The sequence below is a fragment of the Rattus rattus genome, chromosome 5, assembly GCF_011064425.1.
Source record: "Rattus rattus isolate New Zealand chromosome 5, Rrattus_CSIRO_v1, whole genome shotgun sequence".
Lineage (NCBI taxonomy): Eukaryota > Metazoa > Chordata > Mammalia > Rodentia > Muridae > Rattus > Rattus rattus.
Genome location: NC_046158.1, coordinates 107548863 through 107571147, shown reverse-complemented (window position 1 = coordinate 107571147; position 22285 = coordinate 107548863). Strand labels below are relative to the sequence as shown.

Here is a 22285-nt window from a genome sequence, read left to right as displayed (position 1 = left end):
GTGTCCCTTGCACATCATGCTCTGGTACTCATGTCTGTAGAATTTTTTTCACAGAGATGTTTATATAAAGCCGAATTACATTCAGTCGTGTCTATGAAATAGTCAATGCGCTATCACTCACAAGTTGGTTCATAAATTATTTCTCAAAGATTATTTAGAGAGATTCATTGTTTAAAACTTGACTTCACTGGTTTTCAGTTCACAGACAACCTCCACTCAACAAAGGCTATCATGAGTGGCTCCCTCGTGCCTTGACTTAGCACACTGTGCTAACTCCAACAGCACCCAGGAAATACAAACCAAGTTTTACTCTCAGCCTTGGAAAGTGCAATAAAGCCAGTGTTGTAAATTTTGGAATGAACCTCTCTACACTGGAACTTTTTCCCTTCAGGCACACAGTGGGTCAGCAAAGCCCCTCCCCGCCTGGCATCTCCCTGAGGTACCTAGAAGCCGGATGACGTTTGGGTGATTGAAGTCTTTCATGCACGCTGCTTCGCTGAGAAACTCCTCGATCTCCCGTAGAGAAAAGTTGTCCACTAGAGGAGCAGATGAAGATACAAGGTGTGATCACTGCACTCCGTTAAAGGGAAGGGGCCAGCAACAGCAATGCAAGGTGTGACCAGCGTAGTTCAGGGGTGGGGGCCAGGAACAACACTTTTGTCTAGTAAAGCTAAAAACTACCTTGGGGCTTCACGGTGAAAGCACTGTGGGGAAGTTGAGGAAGGAGAACTCAAGGGGCCAGCCTGGACTATAGAACAAGACCTTGTCTCTAAAAGCAAGCAAGCAAGCAAACAAATCCTCCCTTTCAAACAAAAATAGAAACTTCCTAACTATACAGACAGGAAGGAGCACTTGCTAGTGTTTGGGGGTTGGGTGAAGAGAAGCCAGTGGTGAAACCCGAGGGATTTTTTTTAGGTCCATGCAACTGTTCTGCGTGATACCATATGGGGGATATACATCATTTGTGCATTTGTCAAACACCATAGAACTATACTAGACCAACATCGGGCAGGAGTGAAATCAAAGAACTTCTGTTGGTGATATATGAATGTGAGCCCACCAGATGTACAATAGACTAATCAAAGATGGCTGCTTACAGTCTGAAAGAGAAGTTGTGGTCGAGGGGATGGGGAACTTAGGGTCTTTCTGGTCAGTTGTTCTGTCAGCCTAAAACTGGTCTTTAAAGTGTTGATTTAATTTTAGTAAGGAAAAAAATATTCTCCCCAAATCCAAAGTGATTTCCAATTGGTCTGGCCCAGTTACCTTTGCCTCTCCCTTGCTACAGGTTTGGGCCCAGATATTCAATCAGACTTGGGAGCTGGGCGGACTTTCACAGCAAAATTTTGAAATGTAACCAATATCAGTATTACAATTTAGCATTGGCCCATCCAGACAGCTTAGTGGATAAAAGCACTTGCCCCAAAAGCTTGATGACCTGAATTTGAGCCCTGGGAACCCACAAGGTAGAAAAAGACAACAGATGCCCACAAGTTGTTCTCTGGTCTCTGCACATGTGCTATGGCTGGTGGCTGGCCACACACACACACACACACACACACACACACACACACACACACACACAGAGATAAGTAAATGAAATTTTAAATAGAAATCAATATTGTGCTACCTGAAACAAGCCAGTCCCAAGAGAATAAACCCTGTTTGATTGCACTTTTAGGCAGTGCCTAGAGTGACAAAGCTGGACAGAGAATGTCAGGGGTACTTCCTGGGTGGGGGAGGGGAGTGGGGAATGGAGAGTTTCAGTTTGAAGAGATGGGAAATTTAAGACTGGACGGTGAGGGGGCTGGAGAGATGGCTCAGTGGTTAAGAGCATTGACTGCTCTTCCAGAGGTCCTGAGTTCAATTCCCAGCAACCACATGGTGGCTCACAACCATCTGTAATGAGATCTGATGCCCTCTTCTGGTGTATCTGAAGACAACTACAGTATACTTATATATAATAAATGAAAAAAAAAAAAAAAAAAAAAGACTGCACGGTGAGGACAGTGCCTGACAACATGAAGGTGCTAAACACCACTGGCATAAATAAAATGCCAATCTCACTATAATTAAAAACAGACGAAACACAAGTCCAGACCTGTCTTAAGGGATTTCTTGAGCAGGGTATAGCTAGTGACTAAAATGGCCTTTGAGGGTTCCTACCCAGGTCTGGACTATTCTAGTGGTTTGCTATATATATATTTCATTCCAGCACAGAAACTTAGAAAAAGTATTAAAAGCATTACATTTACAGCATAGCTGTCACTACATCCTCTCTGTTGCCTTAGTTACAGAGCACCAGGGAACCCAACAGGAGGTGGGGATGGAGGCCAGTCTGCGAACTCCTCCCCAAGGACCAACCCCAGGCCAGTGGGCTCTCAGGAGTCTTTCTTTTTCTTAGTACGTGTGAAACATATCTTTATTTCACCACATCATCAGGAAAAGAGTACTCTGAGCAACTGTGTCACCCTGTGGACGACATCAATCTTTGGTCACAATATCAAGGGCTCTTGGTTAAGAGTCTAACAAGCTCTCTTTGAAATGACCTGGTTTTGATTTTATGTTCCACAGGGCTTGAGATCGAACCCGGGGCCTTGTGCACGCTAGGTGAGTGCTCTGGGCCTGAACTACAGGGAGATTCTGAAGCCAGAGGCTGTTCTTTCAGTCTTTGATAACCAGGGTGACGTAAGTCATGTGGGAACTAGTCTGCAAGTGGCCCCATGGGGGTCAGACGCTAACACTAGACCCCTCTGCCTCCAGGATTCATGACTCACTTCGGGATCACGAGCTGTACTTGGTAATGGGGGGGGTGAAGGACATAAAGAGAGTTGGTGGGAGTGACAACTATTGTTTTGAGCATGAAGAGTATACAATGCATGTGTATACAGAGAACTCATCCTGTATCTTCTGCTGGTGACCATGCTCCCACATTGATTGCCACACCGACTGACCATCGGTGACCGAGAATAGAGCATAACCAACTGTTCTACAAGGAGCATCTGACATTGAGGTAACTGTCCAGCCCGGAAGAACAGGTCCCATGCCAGGAACTCACACTTCATGGTCTTCACTGCCACCTTCTGAGAAGTCCCATCTTCCTGCTTCAGATTTCCTTCCATTACAGACCCAAACTCTCCTGTGAAGAGAAGCAATATCTATGCAGAGCCATACAGAGGCTCTCCTGGCCACAGAACTGCAGACTCGTGTGGTCCTGGAGCAAGCCACCCACAGACATCAGGCAGAGCCTGCTCAGAACTGCATACCAGGCATGTACACTGGCGGTCTGAGTTTGAATAGTTCAGACTTTACTTAGCTTGTCACTTCACCAGCCATTATATCAGACGCAAGATACTTACAGGAAAACATGGGAAATAGTACCAAAGATCACAAAACAGTATTTTTCACCACCCAAGTGCTAAAGACAGAACTCAGAACTTTGTACATGTTTGGGAAACACTCTACCACTGAACTACATTCCCAGGCCAAAGCACACATTTAATAACACTATCATTCATGCTAATGAAATTTAAGTATATACTTTCATCAACTGAAGATCAGTATCTTAAAGTAAATACAATGCCAATCAATAGATAATTAATAATAATAATAATAATAATAATCAATGAATCCTGTCCTTTGCAATAAAGGAAGGGCATTCATATTTTTGAAGCTCACTCTGTTCCAGGGACTGCAGATGCCTCTCACATGCATCAGATCTAAGTTTCAAAATTCTCCTCCTTCATTCTCAGCTCCAAGAGTTCTTTGGATTATAACTCCAAGTCATAAAATTGATATTTTATTCAACAAATACACATTAAAAAAAATCCTCAACTGCGCTTTGTCTCAAACCTTGAAAGAATGACTTTAAGGCGGCTTACCTTCGCCCAGAACTTTCCCAAGAATTAGAAGATTTCTGTCAACCACAACATCTTCTAGCTTGTTTTGCAGCTCCTCGCTCACCCCCAGGCTTTGCACTGTAAAAGGAGTAACCGTGTGAGTGAGAATCAGCCGTGGGCTTCCTTCCAGGAAACGGAAGCAGGCGCATATAGAACGTCCTGTGTTACGGTTACACACTTGCCCAACTGTGTACTCGTTCTACTGCAATTGGGGGGAATAGTATTGATCCTTCAAGGTGAGACCACCTACAAATAGCCATACAAATGAGACCCAGACTTCCCTTTTCACGTCAGCACTCACTGTCTGCACTGAGATTCACACAGAGAGGGGTTAGGGTAACATCAATGAGCGTGTGCTGGTGGAGTCTACAGGCCTATTTGTGGTATAGAGAAGAGCTGTGGGGACATGTGTCCTACCCTCCCAGGCCAGCCAGGGAAGAAGATAAATGGAGCACAGGAGATATCCAGAGAATAAACTGTCCTCATACATGTGGTATGTGGCGCCTCATTTTAAGACATCAGGCTCCGTTGGGACTTCAGGGGACTGGAGAATAAGGTTGTCTATAGCAAGGACGTGGTATATGTTAATGAATGCAACAGACATGCGGCACTAGAGAGAGGCCCATTTAATGACCAGCTGGAAGACGGCTCACCCTGATCTACGGCTGGGGCATGAGTAGCCTTTGAAAGGGAAGAGCCTTGGAAGGGAGATGTTCCCTCCTAGAAAAAAAAATTTCCCAGTTTGTTCTCCAAGAAAGGGAAAATGGTCTAAATAAATAATTTTTTTTTTTTGTTTTTTTTTGTTTTTTTCCGGAGCTGGGGATCGAACCCAGGGCCTTGCGCTTCCTAGGCAAGCGCTCTACCACTGAGCTAAATCCCCAACCCCATAAATAATTTTTAAATGCAAGAACAGAGACATCAAAAGGTTAAAAAATGTGTGTTAGAAAAGTAGTTAATGCTGCTTGCTGTCCATCAAATATGTTTCGATTCACAGAAACCTGGCTCTGTTCTATTTGGTTTCTTTTGTTTAGTTTAGTTTTGCTAAGCTAGACTTCCAGAAGCATGGACTGGGCGATGTTTGCATTCTTCTCGTGTTGCTTCTAAAATTGCTTAGGAACTTCTGTTTGCCCTCCCCACAAACCAGAACCCCTCATCCCACTCAGCCAAATCCAATCCTGCCAGTATAACTTGGAGTGAGTGCCCAGGACGATAGGAGGAGGGGCAGGATGATAAATCCACTGCTTGGTTGCTTCCTTGAAACCTCTGACCTCTGCCCCATTTCCCGTCAGCCACAAGGTTCTTCTTTTCCTCAGTGTTTCATGAGGCTGTGAATCCTCAATTCATTTCTTAACTCCAGTAAACTCAGCACTTAGGAGGCTGAGGCAGGAAGATCATGAGTCTGAGGCCAGTTGGGACTACACAGCAAGAGCCTGTCTCAGAAAACAAAAACAAAACCCGTGCGTGTGTGCATGCGTGCGTGCGTGTATGCATATGTGTATATATGTCAGAAAAACAGATACATGTATGTATTTTTTCCCATTCTCATCTCTTGGGTCTCCACTAGTTTAACTTTTGCCAAAAAGTGAAAGGAAGGTCAACTCACAGGTAAGCTCAATGGCTCGCCGACAGAAAGACTTCTTTGCTCTGTAATTTACAACTAATTGGGAGTCCTCCTCGGAGAATGCACCCCTGCACAAAAAGAAAGACATTCAACCATAAAGACGGGGCATTGGAACTGTGTGACACAGGGCCGTATGGTGTTGTCACCAAATACAAAGGGTTCTCCTGCAGCCAGAACATTTCCCTGTGGGGGATGTGGCTTGGTGGTGGATAATAGTACAGCAGGCAGAAAGCCCTGGGTTTGATTCCTAGGATCCGGGGTGGGGGTGGGGAGGGTGAGGGGGTGTAGAGTGGGGTTGGAGGGAAGGCACTTTAGAAAAATCCCAATGGGATGAATAGATTGCTTTCCTTAAATCTATTTCAGGACTACATGGTAATAGCTAAACACTGCTCAGGTATCAGGAAGGACTGGGGACCAATGGTGAATGTGCTTGTCTATCATGATCATGATTATACACACACACATATATATCTTAGGAACAAAGAATAAAAGTGATACTTCTTTAAAAAGGGGATTTGCTTATTTTCACGTGTATGAGTGTTTTGCCTGCATGAACACTATCACTCCAGCCCCACCCAAGCCTTTGCTTAAGGTCTAGTTTAAAAAAAAAAAATTAAGTGTATATCTCTGTGAGCACCTGAGGAGGCCAGAGGAGGGCATAAGGGCCCTGGGGGAGTTACAGGTCGTTGTGAGCTACTTGACATGGGTGCTTGGAACCGAACCCACATCCTTGGCAAGAGAAGCAAGTGCTCTTAACTGTAGAGCCATCCCTCTGCCCTGACTCAACATCTCAAGTGTGACAGAACATAATGTTCTTTTTAAAAGATCTATTATTTATTTAGTATTAGTACACCATAGCTGTCCTCAGACACACCAGAAGAGGGCTTTGAGTCCCATTAGAGATGGTTGTGAGCCACCATGTGGTTGCTGGGAATTGAACTCAGGACCTCTGGAAGAGCAGTTGGTGCTCTTAACCTCTGAGCCGTCTCTCCAGTTGAACATAATCTTAACTCGGGCTCACAGCAGTTAGACTTGGTAAGGGCCTTGGAGACCAATGGGATGGATAAGAGCTAGGAAGCTGGGCAGCACTGAAAGGCTGGCCTAAAGCGACAGAGTCGATCGATGCTGGAAAAGGAAAGAGGGTTTTAAATTGAAAGGTTCGAATTAAAAAAGAAAAGACCTGATAATTACAGAAAATATGAAAACTTAGCACAAGAATCAAGGTTCTAATTTGAACCACTTAGTAGTTTATATTCTCTGCTTCTGGATGTTTGGGGTATGCCTTAAAAAATATCTGGGTGTTAGGGAGATGGTTCAGTGGTAAAGTGCTTGGTGTGCAGGCATGAGGATGTGAGTTCTGACCCCCAGATCCACATAAGAGCTGAGTGTGGTGCTTGTACTTCCAGAGCTGGAGGAGAAGAGAAAGACAAGTTACCCAGATAACTAGTCAGCCAGTCTGGCCAAATGGTAAGGCCCGGCTTTAATGAGAGCCTATCTCAAAAACACATGGGAGGAGGCCGTGGGATGGCTCAGTGGGTAAAGGTCCTTGCTGCCAACAACGACAACTTGAGTTTACTCTCTGGAACCCTCATGTGGTAGAAGAGAATTAATTTTCACAAGTTGTCTTCTGACCTCCTTATGCGTATCATGGCATGGCCACACATGTGCGCTTATACACACGTGCACACAGCTAAAAAAAATTTCATTTAAATTCAAAACAGTAGTGAGCAACATAAGAAAACACCTGATGTTGACCTCTGGTCTCCACATAGGTATACACAGAAAAGTACAGATGTACACACATGTGTACTTATGTGCACATATCATAGACACGCAATAAATAAATTGATCTCAATTTTAATGCTCTCAGTAGAGACTGCCCAGTTTGCACAGTGTATCCTATTGGAGCTCTCGTCTGGAAAAGAGCCCATTACAGGGCTTGCTCTTACTGTGGCTGACTTGGCAAGAACTGGTCTAAGCAGGGAAGCCACCTGACTTATGGGCTTGCATAAGATAGGATAAGGTAGGAAGCCCGGCCAGAGAGGCACTATCATCTGTCATAACAACGTCACCAATACTATGAGGTTTTTTAAGACAGGGTTTCCCCCATCCCAGCTCTATGTAGCTCAGGTTGGTCTTGAATTCACAAAAGTCTACCTGCCTGCTCTGCCATGCCTGCTCAGAGTTACCACTTTAGTTTAAGTGAGAAACTTACCCAAACTTTGTTTCCTGGACTCTCCTTTTGATGGCCAGAGAAAGATACAGAATCAACCCCATGAGAACAAACCCGCAGAAGCAGCCCAGGATGATGAGCATAGACTCGGTGTTGCCAGGGGCTGGGGTTGATGAGGGCGCGTAATCTACCCTACCTGGAACGAAGCCAAAACCATGCGTCGGAAATGATTCTCTGAGATTCCAAGTACACAGGAACACAAGTACACAGGAACACAAGACACAGGAAACATCAACGGGCACATCCTCTACCATTTTGTGAGCACTGAAAGCAGATCACTCTCACTTCGTGCAAGGGGAAATGAATGGGAGTTTTGACGATCAGTGAAAGTAGGGGCTGGAGAGATGACTCAGGAGTTAACAGCCCTTGCTGCTCTTGCAGATTTAGGATCTCTTGCCAATACCTACACTGGGTGGCTCAGAACCTCCTGAGACTCCAGCTTTGATGTGTTCCAACACCCTATGTGGGCATTGCTCTCTCATGCAGAGCAGTGAGGGGTGCCCTCGTGGGACACAGATCGGCATACAATGTATACAAATAAAAACCAAATAAAACTTAGGAAGACAATGAGACTAGTTAGATTGTATCATTCCACAGTCAGTGCCTGTCAAAACGACGTACTGAACTCTTTCTATTGTCAATTAAAAAATAACCAATTGTTGGTATTAAGTGCAGAAGAAAAGGAAAAATTAGTAAAACTAGCATTTGCTCGGTGTACAGCGGTTTCCCTTTCTTCCCTCCTCCCTTCTCCCCCTGCCTTCCTATCTTCCTTACACAGGGTTTTCCCTACACAGTCCAGGCTGGTCTCCTGCTCTTTTTCCTCATGCCTCTCCCAGGATCATAGTCCTGGGCACCACACCTGTCTCATGCAAAGTAAGTCAAGACAGTAGAAATCAACGTTATTTCTTTGTACAAAAAAGAAAAAAAAATGAAGAGACATTTAAACAACGTTTGTCTGCTAGCCATGCAGCTGAGCATAGGGGAACACCTCTGTGTTGCAGAGAGCTGCCATGTCCTTTCCCAAGTCAGACGGTCATTTCACCATTCTGTCTTCTTGCTCTTGGTGTTATAAGGTATCTCTGTGAGCTCCTTAACTGGGAAGGTTTTATTGTGTGCGGATGGCACTCAGGGCCTCATGAATTCTAAGTGAAGTGCTGTAGTCTTAAGCTGTGCTCCCAGCCTGGAATGTAAGGATTTTGTTTGTTTTCTCAGGTGTCCCTTTAACTGGGACATTATCATTGTTTCTGTCACATGCTGGGCGTATGTAAATACATTTCACAACTGTGCTCAAGCCAATACATTGATCAAACAACAGTGGTGCCCACATGCCCACTCCACTTACCTTCCAATGCCCCCCACCCTCCACCTCCCACACTTTTTCATATTTTTACTAAGAGCTTCTGTCAATTATCCATGTTTGGAAAAGTCATTTACATTTGGTACTGGGAGGCAAGGAAGTCACATTGGCATGTGTCTTTGCCAAGTGTATGAACTGAATGACAGGTTAGTCACCGACAAGCCTGGAAACGTGATAGGACTACTCTGGAGACCCTGCACATCTGTCACTCACAGTGACCAGTGGCAGTGTTATGTTTTGTACAATGATTCTCATAGGAGGGTAACTAAAATTTGAAACATATTGCTGGGAGGAACTGGTGTTATTCAGACTGCAGTGCTGGGTGTTTATTTTTTTTTACATATTGGAGCATTGCAAAGTGATTCTGCCCATGAAGCGAAGCTTCAAAATTGTTTACCGTTTGTTACACATGAAAATGGAATTTCTATGGTCGCAAATTCTGATCTCTAAGAAGGATGGACCATTATTGGTATGTATATATTTGCCAATGTGCATAAAAATGCACACATGCACATGCATGTGGATACCCATGGAGACCAGAAAAGGTATCAGATCCCCTGGAGCTAGAGTTACAGATGGCTGTAAGCTGTGTGATGTGGGCACTGGGCACTAAGCTCTGGTTCTCTGCAAGAGCAGCAAGTGTTCTTATCTTCTGTCCTGAACTCTGGTTTGAAAAGCTGCGTCTTTTGAGTCAGGAATTCTGCCTTGGAGTTTCTTCCAGGTAGACACCCTTAGTCTCTTTGGCACCAGCAACTGTGTTTCCCAGCTACTGAGTCTACTGGCTGTAGGAAGGTAATCTACTAAACGGGAGGGGAGAGCCTGCTTGAGGATAACAGGGAAAGAAACAGACACAAATGAGTCATCAGCTAGGTCTCCAGTCTCACCTGCTATTGGGTGCAAAGGCCACGTTTGGCAAGAACTTGTAAGCGAGTAAGTCATGCTGAAAAGATGGTAGGGCATGGATTTTATAACAATGGTTTAATTCTGCACAACCTAGGATGGCTTGGAGTCAGAACAAAGCTGGCTGGCTCCCCTGATTTACAGAAGCTTGAACAGCATTTCGCCCATGTGAGGCATCACGGTGGCTTCTTGCCAAACATTCCAGCAATAGGCAAGAGGTAATATGCATGGTTGGGCATTTAGCTCAGCCAGCCACGGCAGCATGAGGACGGCACCCGAAGGAAACACTTGATGGTCATTACCCGAGGGTTGAATGGGTAAAAACAAGGCAAGCAATAGCTTCCATCAGAGCAGAAACAAATGTGGCAAACCAACGGTGCCAGTCAAAGGCAGCTACGGACCAGCGGTACTGCCTGTCCACAATACAGTGTCATGTCCCTTAAAGCAAATTCAACAGGTAGAGCTCAATTCAGTATTCTGAAAAGACAGATCTTCCTCACAAGTTATTAGTACAGACAGTACAGGCGAGGGTGTGGGAATTCTGTGGAGTTATTCTAAAGTTCTTTATCATTGCAACAAAGCTTTTCTGGTCCTTATTCTGCATGTGACAATCAGCCATCCATGCATTGGTCCCACTTAGGCAGTCTAAGCTCACATCCCGCAGTCAACACACCCTGCCCCACTCACTGTGTTCCGGAATGGCTATTTCCACTGGCTCACTGAAGGGCCCAATGCCCCCTTTAGTGATGACGGCAATTCTCACTGTGCAGGTGGCATTGTGCATTTGGACAGGAACCTGAGCCCAGCTGCCATTCTGGCTGACTTCTTCAGAAAGCTCTTTCTGGAAATAGAGAAGATAAAAGGAAATGAAACACTGAGGCATGGTGGGAGGCGGCTCACTCGACAGCCACCCACATTGCCCACAGTTCCTTCTGAGGGAAGCCACTCATTCTCCATGCACAGAGGTCATGTTTCCACAAAGTTCTTTCTCCACGAGAAGCCACTGCCAGTGACTCTACAGGGTGGGTCACGGGGTTGTGGTTGGGATGACTGCATTCTCAAGCCTTGGGAAACTAAGAACCAAAAAGGCATGGCACTTACAGTTTCAGAAACTTCTGGGACAGAGGGAACATGTAGTGGATGCTTCTAGATCAATGGTCACAATCTTCCTAATGCTGCAACCCTTTAATACAGTTTCTCATGCTGTGGTCACCCCGAACCATAAAATTACTTCATTGCTACTTCATAACTATAACTTTGTTACTGTTAGGAATCGTAATATAAATATCTGAGATACGGGATATCTGATATACAACTCCGCAAAGGGGGATGTGACCCATGGGTTGAGACCCACTGTTCTGTATGCTACCACAGGACCGAACTCTCGAGACCCCGTGTGCCAAAGCTTACTCTTGGCACAAGGCCACAGACTCATAGTCTGCCTTGGCTTTACGTACTGCCAATCACCCTTGATTGAGCACAGCTTCTTCTCTCTGAAGTCCTGGGGATTCGGACTGAACGAACACTCTGGGTAGATAGATGGGGGTACTGAGAGCATTTTCCCACTTATGCTTTACAAACGGACAATCTGTGTGATTTAAAAAAAAAACTTTCTTAGATTTGCTAACTTTATGTACATGAGTGTTTTGCCTGCATGTATGTCTGTGCACTACATGCATCCCTGTACTGTGGAGGCCAGAAGAGAGTGTTGGGTCCCTAGAATGGAGTTACAGACTGTTGTGAGCCTCCATATGGGTGTTGGGAATTGAACCTGGGTCCTCTGGAAGAGCAGTCAGTGCTCTTAACTGCTCGGCCATCTCTCCAGCCTCAATTTGTGCAGTTTTGGGAGGCCTGGGTTTACTTTTACTGCTGGTGTTTTACAGATGTTGCCACACAGCCATGGGCCATTAAGACCCAGGGAGAAGCAACTGTAACACACACTGACTGACACATTCCTCAGGCTTTCCGGATCTGCATGGTCACTGCGCTCTCTCTTGTGGGAAATGTATTTGACCCTAGATTTTTTACTTTTGTTATTTCTTTCTTTCTTTTTTTTTTTTTTAGATCATAATATAGTTATATCATTTTTGCCTTCCCTTTCCTCCCTTTAAGGCCTCACATATATCCCTCCTTTGTTGCCTTCAAATTCATGGCTGTTTTTGTATATGTATTTAAATATATATCCCTAAATAGAACCTATTCAAGCTTAGACTATTACCTGTATGTATGTTTTCAGGGCCAAACAAAGGTGATAGCAATAGATGTGTCAAAGTGAATGGGGAAAGTAAATGAGGCCTTGGCCCTACACTAAGAGCGACAAGCACAAGGAATGCTGAGAATGGGAGAAACACCATTTGGTAATCCAACAGGCGCCCAGTTTTTTGAAGTGACAAGTGTGGGACTGTCAGTCTGCAGTGAGGCTCTGGAAACCTGTCTTCATCTCTGGATGGTAGAAGTTTGATTTCAGACAGAAAGCACAGGTCATGTGGGGCACAGGTACCCCAGGCCATCTGGGGACTGGAGGTGAAGTTGGTGGCAATTTCATTTTAGGTTCTATAGGTCTCAATCCAGTCAACTCTAGAAATGGTGCAGGACAGAGCTAGCTCAGCTTCAAGGACAGAGCAGGCCAGTGAGAGGCTTGGTCAGTTGCTATGTATTGTAATGCAAAATTCTATACTGGAAGGTACAGGGAAGAGTGAAGTCTCACATTTGCCAGTTTTTGTTGTGTAAATCTTGTTCCCTAATTTAAAACTATTGGTTAAGTAAAAATGGCTACAGCCAATTGCTGGAGGGATTAGAGGTAGGTGGATTTTTGAGTTACCTGGTTGGAAGTTGCAGAGAGGGTGAGGAGAAAGGAGATATTTATATATGGAGAGAGAGGGGGGGGGGGGAATAAAGGAGGGGGAGGGAGGGTGGAGGGAGGGAGGGAAGGGGAGGAAGCCACCTCGAGAGGAGATGAACCATGAGCATGGGGCCAGGAGAAACAGCAAGTATTTAGGGTACACAGCTGGAGAAGTAGCCAGGCCAGAGGTTAGAAGAGTAGATTAGGGGTTACCCCCCTTCCCGTAATTGTCAAGCTAAATAAAATAACCACAGTCGGAGTCTCATTCATTCCTAAGCTAGACGGGGATAAGTACTGGTTTAATTCCAGGCCAGTCGTTCAGAATCAAGAGGCCTTTCAGTTTGGCCTTCTGGCCTTCCGGAGTTGTTTCCAAGTCTAAACTAGAAGTGACCTTTAGTCAAGTGAGGAAAAGAAAGGAAAGGGGAAGTACTCGGCCTCCTCCCCTCTGCTCCAAGCTCTGAGCTCAGGATATTTGCCAAAGATTTCTGTTGTTAAATAAACAAATGAAAAGTTAGCCAGGGTAGGGGTTGCATATCCTGGGTTGATCCTTTTTAGAAAGAAAGTGCTTTATTTTGATAGCAGCTCAGCTTGCAATTGCGCATTTAATTCGGGGGTAGATAGTACTGAAAATCATCAGGTAGTGTAACTCCACAGTCCACACCCCGAGCGAGTCTCAGAGCCCTGGAGTGACTTGGGCTTCTCACTGAGGAAACGGGTACAGCATAGCTCTCACCCTGATCACTCTTCAAATCATGGGACTTACGCTAGAGGACTGGGCCTGCTTCTGCCATATACTGTTCTCTCCTCCAAGGACCCAAAGATTATACATCATTTATGAAAGAAATAACCTATATGTTTAAAACAAAACACCAAACTAGAAGAAATTGACATGCCTAGACCAATATAAATCCCCACAGAAATTAATTTTAATTTTAGGGTGGGGTGGGGTGAGGGTGGAAAATAAATGTAACAGTACATTTGTCCCTTGGGATCTGTACAGGGTTGGTTCCCCACAAAAAATGTCTGGGTGCATGCTCAGTTGTGGGTGCACGCTTAGCTGAAGGGATACTCTAGGTGGGTTTCCATCCTCGATATGCATACACAAACACACTATTTACATCATTTCTCCCACTCCCTCTCCAACCCATACACACACATATAAATACAATCCGCCGAGTTCATTTAGTGTAGCTCATATGTTTATTTATTTAAGGCTGACCTCCTGGAATTGGATAACCTATCATGGACCTTCTCTGGAGAAAACGAATTCTTCCTCTCTCAGCAGCCATTAATTGCTTATAGCTCTTCATCTTGCGAGATTTCCCCAGCTCATGTTGGTATGTGGAAATCCTTTGATAGCATGTACTAACTGATAAGTGTTAACAGCTGCTTTATTAGTTACATTGTTTTTTTTTTTTAACAGTGTGGTTATTTATATAGTATTGCTAATGTGGTTAGATTGCTTAGGGAATAATGACTCAAAATGTTTATAATTTTTTTTTGTCCTATGGATAAAATCCAGGATCTTGTGCACTATGAACATGTTTTCTTGTACCAAATATATTCCTGGCCTCAAGAAAACAAAACAAGCTCAGGGCTGGTGGTACATACATCTAATCTCAGCAAGGGGAAGCCAGCGGCTGGAGGAATGCTAAAATTTCTAGACCAGTCAGAGCCACCTAGTAAGGTCCTGACCCCCACCCCCCAATAAAAACAAAATCAAAACTAAGTTTTTTGAAGTAGTGTCTCACTATTTAGACCTGCCTGACTGGATACTCACTATGTAGAGCAGGCTGGTCTTGAACTGACAGTTTTCATAACCACAATTCCTCAGTGCCAAAATCACAATACAACCATGCCTGGCTAGGAAAACAAAATGCTTACCAATAGGCATGCTTTATTTTCTGAATAGCTTCAATTTGTGATTAAGTGAATCCACAGACACGTAAGTCACAGCCATGGAAGACCAACTCTGCTTACAATGCCTTCTTACCTGGGGCCTATAATCTATTATGAAAACCCAGAGAAGCTATTTTTCATTTCCACCTTCTATTCCCAAGAGGAGTTAACATAGACAAAGAGCTAACCTGGGTAAAGTGCATGGAACAGGGTCTAGCCTGGCAAATGTGGCACTGTATGTAACTGTCATTGCTCTGACTCTCAAAGGATAACAATGTTGCTAGGGCAATTGGCAACAGTTGGGAAACAGGTCATTGATGATCCCATTTTAGGGGTGGAAGTATGCATCATTAACATAATGACCTGAAAGCTACCTGGTAGGCATTTTAGAGCAGATTTAACCATTTTCTCTATATAAACCCTTAAATGGTAATATAGCTTAAAAAGCATTCACACCCCAAGAGCTGGGCACCATGGTGGCTGTCGGCAATCCCAGCTGCTCAGAAGACTCAAGTGAGAAGGCTACCAGTGTACCAGGGCGAAAGCCTCGTCCATTTCAAACAAACAAAGACCCTCATGCGGGGACTGGAGAGATGGCTCAGAGCATTTGCTGCTCTGCTAGAGGACTGGAGTTTGGTTCCCAGCAGCCATGATGGGTGCTTGCTTCAGCATCCTCTTCTGTCTTCCTCAAGCACCCACACACGAGGCACACATTTACACAGACATGCACCCACCCACATTCTTAAAGAAAAAAAAAAGTCTCAAAACACGAATACAGCACTGTGGTCGTGATCCCAATACCCAGGAAGCAGAAGCAAGAACTCCGTGAATTTGAATTCAGCCTGGTCTACCCAGCGAATCCCAGGTCAGCCAGGAAAACAGGGAAACTGTTTCAACAAAACAGTACTAAGAAAAAAACCACACCAAAGGATGTAATGTAGTCTTACTGTTTGGATGTGCTCATATCCATAGTCTCCAGTCCTTTTAATTGAGTTTGGGCACTGGGAAATCGATTTAAGACTGGATCACTAAGTATCTACCACACATATCCTGTCTTGGTGAGTACAGAACAGAACCATTTCCCAGCAAGCAATGGTCCATGCAATGTGTGCCCTGGACCAACTGCATATTTCTTGTTTAGTGAGCTTTCACTGTTCACCAACATAAGGTGAAAAAAAAATCTACTAGCTTTTTTTTTTTTTTTTTTTTTTTTTTGGAGCTGGGGACCGAACCCAGGGCCTTAAGCTCGCTAGGCAAGCACTCTACCGCTGAGCTAAATCCCCAACCCCTCTACTAGCTTTTTTATTTCAGGAAATGAAATTTACTTCATAATATAGCTCTTAAATGCAATTTCCCATAATTATTTTAAAAAGTGACATTATAATCTTTTGGGGACAAGAAAGTAACAGTACATCTTTCGAAAGAATTTCTTTTTTTCCTTATGGGCGTGGCTTGGGGTTAGGGTAACTATACTATTTTGTTTTATTATTATCAAATGGCTTTAACATCACCAAATATTGTATAAGAACTACACCCTATAACAGGTAACTGCATCTAAGAATATGGTCCATTCCCAGCCCCAAAGAGCAATAACTTCAATGAGGAAAGAAGTATTACATAAAAATGTGTCACATGAAGTAACAAAGGTCACTTGTTTAAGGTACTCGGGTTCATAGACACTGAGGACCAACTCATACCTTCCTGTCATTACTTCTACTGAGTTCACACCTTGGAGCCAAGCGTGAGAGTCTGCATTAGGAAGAGAGCCAACGGCTGCTGGGAAGTAGCAGACAGAGGGCTCTGAGAAGGGCTGGCCTTACAGTCAGGCCCTTGTTCTTATCCCTAACCTCTAGGTCCAGGCTTTGTGGCTCTGGGTGAGTCACTCAACACCTCTCAGCTTGTTCTCTTGGGTGAAAACTGAGGTGACTGTCTTTTTCACAAACAAGTTCCCTATAGAAAACAGTGAGTAGTCTGGCAAAGAATGAATGAATGAATGAATGAATGAATGAATGAATGAATGAATGAATGGTCTTACATTGTGTTCATCAGGGTGCTGTGCTTCTGGTCTCCCTCCTCTATAGCTGAGGGCCTCCTTCAGCATCGGTCTCATAGCGACATGCAAGCCTTCGTGCACAGGAGGAAATGAAGCTGTCTAGCTTCCCAGAGCAGTGACCCACTCGAAGACTCCTTCATAGCGAACTTCTCCTCTAATCAAGTCAGCCATCCTTGATTGATTCCTGGCTTTCAGACATGGCTTAGAACCCTGGCCCATATTGTGAGAATCTTGTCTATTTCTCAGGCCTCAAAATTATACCCACTCACATTCCCTGCCCTTCTGGCTAAGAGAGAGAGAGAGAGAGAGAGAGAGGATCACACAACATGCAGACACCATGTGAACTCAGGAGAAGGAAGAACAGAGGTCTATGTCCAAGGGAATACTAAGTGTGCTCCAACTTCCCTGTGATGTTAAAGAAGTTGGTTCCATAGTGTGTGTGTGTGTGTGTGTGTGTGTGTGTGTGTGTTAGTTCTGGGGATCGAACCTGGGTCCTGGAGCATGGTAGGCAAGTGCTCTATCTCAGCCCAATCACATTGTTTCAAGACCATAATAATCTCTGTTGACATTTCCATCTGATCTAAAACCTCTACCCATGGCAATCACAGATTAAGCTAGCTTCAGAGCTAGACTCCCCAACAATGGGCTCCATAAAGCCCACACGTGTGGAAATGAGCTCCCCCTAACCTTCGGGTAATTCAGGGCCCAGGCTTATTTACCATAGACTATTGAAGAGGCTTGAGCTTTGCTAGATTACACTGTAGGTCTTTAGGGAAGCTGTACGTCGTACAACACTTGACCATCCTATTTGCTCACCGAGCCCTTGTTTTCCTGGAAGGTCTACTGATACTTTATGAGAATGGTATAGGGTGGGAAACATTAGTCTACATTTGTCAAAGGCTGTCCTATTCAGAGGAACATTCTCCAGCTTGTTTAGATGGTGTAGCAAATTGGGTCCAAAGCATGACAGATGCCTCCAAAGGAAGGGAAAGACCCCGAGTTCAGACACTGCAGACAAACAGGACTCCAGCTTGAACAAGAGCACACTGGCACTCGTGCCTCACCTTTGGACTTTGAGCTCTGATTTGGAAGGCAAGGGACATCGAGAGAAATAAAGAAAAAAAAAAAGGTAAAAATCTTCACTGAGGCATAAGAAATATCCAAGCAGCCAGATGAGAAGTTCTTTGTCTAAATGCCTAAATGGATCTCAGTGCACAGATCACAATTCTGAAGGATACTGGGAACACAGCACACAGCCCAGCACACAGCCGAGCACTGCTGGCATTCTGTGTAGCCGGCCCTTGGGCCAGCGTCATTCACAACATTTCTATCAGTAATGGCCTTCACAACAGAAGGGTGGCTTTCACCCATACCGGAAGCAGAAGGGATGGCCAGGCATCGGTTGGCCTTTTGAGCACCAGATGTCTGCTATTGGCAGTCAATAGTCACCACCAATAAAGGAACGTGAAATTCCTACTTGTTTGACACAATGATGATGTAACGGTCACTAAAACAAACCACGCAGACACCTCTTCCAAGAAAGTTCTGAAATTACACAAATCCGAAACCTTATTTATTTTAGCTGTCAGTCAGAAATTTTAGAAATGTCCAATTTCCTGCCTTGCATAAGAAGAAGTAGCTAAAAGTGCAAAGGAAAGTATAATTGTGCAAAGTCTAAAAGTGCAAAGGAAAGTACAAGTGTCTCAGCCATAGCCTTATGAGGTGCAGAGGGTCCTGAAATGAAGTGATGCACGCCCAGGTCACTGTAAACATCGTTTCAGCCTGGCGGGGGTGGGGAGCCTTCTTCAGGAGCCCCTCTTTGCTTCTCGGTTCAGATCACAAGACAAAACCTTAATTGCAGCAGGCGAAGTTCGCAAAGTCACGTGACCAACTCCGCCTGTTATTGTCACAAGGCACAAAGTACAGAGTGGGCGCAATGCAAATGACCTCATGATCGGAAGACTTGACCTCCGCAAGGAGGTAAGATACTGAAAGGTCACAGCCTGAACTGTGCCTCTATTGTTCTCACTGCCAGGGGACAGTCGAGAGGGCAAAGAGAATGTAGGGCGAGGCTGGGGGTGAGTGGCAGTCATTAGGCTCTGGGGCCACTGTCATTCATGAAGGTTTCTCCATCACTCAAGTGCACAACTCAAGACGTCCCCTTTAGGAAAGAGACTTTCATCCCAACCAGAAGGAACAGCTCTTTAAACACACTGGCTTGCTTTAGAGCACATATGGGTCTGCTAGTATCTTCTGCCAACAGAGAAAGGTGAAATTCCTACTGAACTGGTCAATTACCAAACCTTTCTGTTCTACACTAAGAACATGGTGGAAATGCTACACCGACTGAACCAGCTACTCTCCTAACTCAGCCCAAGGAGAAAGGCACCTCACTTTGAGACAGTGGGACAAATGTCTTGGAACAAGACGAGGGAATGAGAGGCTTCTTATGTCAGACTGCTAAAGATACTTGGTTATCATTCACATGACAGAAACGTGGATGTCTAAATCCGAGTATTTTTCTTCTATCACCTCCTCACCTACTGTTTCCAACAGGCTGTTTTCTTATAGGAAGGAAAAGAACAAATCCTAATTGTCCTTTTAGAACAAAGCAATTTTTATAAACACTGGATGGCATGAACTTGGACATGACAGCTTGGGCCAGTGCTGTTGCTATTTGCTTGCTTACCCTGTTCTTCTCTCTTGCCAAAACTTTCTGTGATGTCCTAGACACATGTGATAAAGAGGCTCAACATCGGATTTACCAGCAGGGTTAGATGGAGGAGGAATATGATAACACAAGAGACATACTTTCCATGGGTACAGTAAGGAGGAATCAGCTCTGTTAGTGACACCAACAAAGCCACTTTCTCTGGTCTGATTCCTGTTGCCCTGACAAACACTGTGGCTAAAATCAACTTGAGAAGAGGAAAGGGTTTATTTTGGTTTATACTTCCAGGTAACAAGCCATCATTGAGGGAAGTCAGGGAAGGAATTGAAGCAGAAACCATGGATGATGATGCTTAGTGATTTGTTCACTGGCTTAGGCTCAAGTAGTTTTCTCACACAGCCTAGGGATAGTGCTGCCCACAGTGGGCTGGGCCTTTCCACAAAGAGAAGCTTGCTGAATCCTCTCCTCTGGAGGCTGTTTACTCTGCCACTCTCTATAAGGCTAAGAATGTGCCATGACAATCCTCTTCAGGAAAGAATCTTCAGAAATTTCCATGAGGCTATCAACTGCCAGGATGCTAAGCTCTGTAGCTCCTGACTGTAAGCTACGATCACTGGAGAGTCCACAGTACTCTTCCTATAACAGTCTAAATTCCTGAAGGCAAGAGTCGCATGATAACCTAGATACTCTTGAAGTACCTATTTGCTGATAAATTAACGAAAGGGTAAATGAGGTACTGAGCAAAGCCCCCGAAAGACTCCATAGAATGTTCTAGCTTTTTTAGCCATCTCTAATTTTTACCACATTGCTTGTGTGCCATTAAAGGGTGCCTTGCCATGCTCCATCATACCGAGTCCCACAAAACGAAAGTTTCTGAAGCAGAATGCAATCGACAAGTCAAAAGGAAATGACTAAGCGTGCTTTTAGGGTGCATACTTACGGAAGTCCCCGCACTCTCCCACACGTGAGATATCCGGTAGCCCACCAGTTCCCCATCCTGCCGCTTAATCGGAGGCTTCGTCCATCTGATTTCCAGGTTGTTGCTGGATTCGTTCAGAAACACAGTGATGTTTAGAGGCGCCACTGCTGGAGCTGAGAGAGAGAGAGAGAGAGAGAGAGAGAGAGAGAGAGAGAGAGAGAGAGAGAGAGAGAGAGAGAGAGAAAGAGATAAGAAGGACCACAAGGAACATAACATGTGGTTTCATTTTCTTCTTGGTTGTTGAGTGTTTGGGTTTCAGATATTTTATGAACGACCCAGACTAATGGTCAATTCCTATCTTCTTTGCAGTTAGGGACCATTGAGAGCTGGGCGGTGACACAAACCATCCAGTAATCCCAGAATCCCTGGGGGCCAAAGCAGGGGCATCACAAGTCCCAGGCCAGTGTGGGTAACTTAGTGAAACTGTCTCAAAATAAAAAGTAGAAGGAAAAAAAGTTCCCTGAGAAGAGGGAAGCAGGCAACACAGCTCGGCCTGAAGAGGCAGGAGGATCTCTGAATTTGAGGCCACCATGGTCTACAGAGCAAGTTCCAGGACAGCCAGAACTAGAAGGAGAAACCCTGTCTTGAAAGACTCAGAAAAGTACCACTAAAGAAACCACAGGAGTTTTGTGCGCCCGTTCTATGTGGTGATGGGGATTAAACCCAGCTTTGTGATGCTGATAAACAGCCTTCCAAGTAAGCTACATCCCAGCTCTCATGTAACTTTTTACAAGAAAGGGTTTTGGGAGGCAAAATCCTCAAGTTTCACTTGCTGTTTTAGTAATGTTATAGACGCCCAGGGTGTTTATAACTCCTGGGAAGGAGGAACTTGGTGCTCGTGGGTTTCTCCAGTAGATACCTAGGGCATTGGAAGTGAACAAGGCTGGACAGCGATAAGCTCTCTGTGTCCGGAATGGGCAGGCAGGGAATGCTGAGGAGCTCAGAAGGAAGCTGCATTATACAGTCCAGAGGCAGCTTACTGCTCCGGACAGTAAGGGCAGTCATTAGTGACACTAGTTGGTGAGACTGAAGCATTTGTATAGTCATCCCTCGGTATCTACAAGGGATTCCGACAGGTACCAGCATTCCCAGGTGCTCAAATACCTATGTCCTCCCATGACCTTTAAGTCATCTTTGGATTGTTTCTAAACAGTACAGTGCAAATGTTATAAAAATAGATGTTGTTTGCTGGGTGGCAGGGGTGCATGCTTTTAATCTCAGCACTCGGGAGGCAGAGGCTGGTGGAGCTCTGAGTTCAAGTCAGACTCCTCTACCGAGACAGTTCCAGCAGCCAGGGCTGCGCAGAGAAACCTTACCCCCCCACACTCCACCCCCCAATGGCTGTTATGTTACATTGTTTAGAAAATAATGATAAGGGGGCAGGGGAAAGCCTTTTCATTCTCAGTGTGGATGCAACTGATTTTCAAATGTTTTCCATCCTCAGTTACATCAATTTTGAGGATGTGGGGACCTGAGGATGTCTATAAACGAAGCCAACTGCGTGTTGTGTATGCATATATAAAACAACTTAGAAAACAAGTCAAGATTATTACTGCAAGCTTTGGTGGGTGAGGATCTTCCTAGGAAGAGCAGACTGGCCTCAGAATCACCATGGTCTACCTGTCTCCAAGTTCTGAGATTAAAGCCATGAGCCAATATGCCTGACTTTTTGACCAAGTATTTTATTCCCAATAATTTAATCTACATTGGGAATTATACTCATCATCGCATAGTAACAACAAAAAACAGGATACATGCAATGTTCAGGCAGAAATTATAAGATGAGTTTTGATACATTTCCCAAGGGGAAACTTACTATGTGGCCACTGAAGGA

At 44.6% G+C, this 22285-nt stretch overlaps 1 protein-coding gene across 1 annotated transcript in view; it reads right to left on the bottom strand.

The window, feature by feature from the left end:
* Nucleotides 1-22285, bottom strand: part of Mertk (MER proto-oncogene, tyrosine kinase) — a 74491-nt gene that overhangs the window by 20972 nt on the left and 31234 nt on the right. The window contains exons 7-13 of the mRNA XM_032902600.1: nt 20413-20564; nt 10695-10848; nt 7733-7886; nt 5500-5585; nt 3879-3974; nt 3056-3136; nt 444-536 (exon numbers count right to left, since the gene is read on the bottom strand). Coding sequence (XP_032758491.1) covers nt 444-536; nt 3056-3136; nt 3879-3974; nt 5500-5585; nt 7733-7886; nt 10695-10848; nt 20413-20564 — 816 coding nt within the window. The remainder of the gene's footprint in view (nt 1-443; nt 537-3055; nt 3137-3878; nt 3975-5499; nt 5586-7732; nt 7887-10694; nt 10849-20412; nt 20565-22285) is intronic.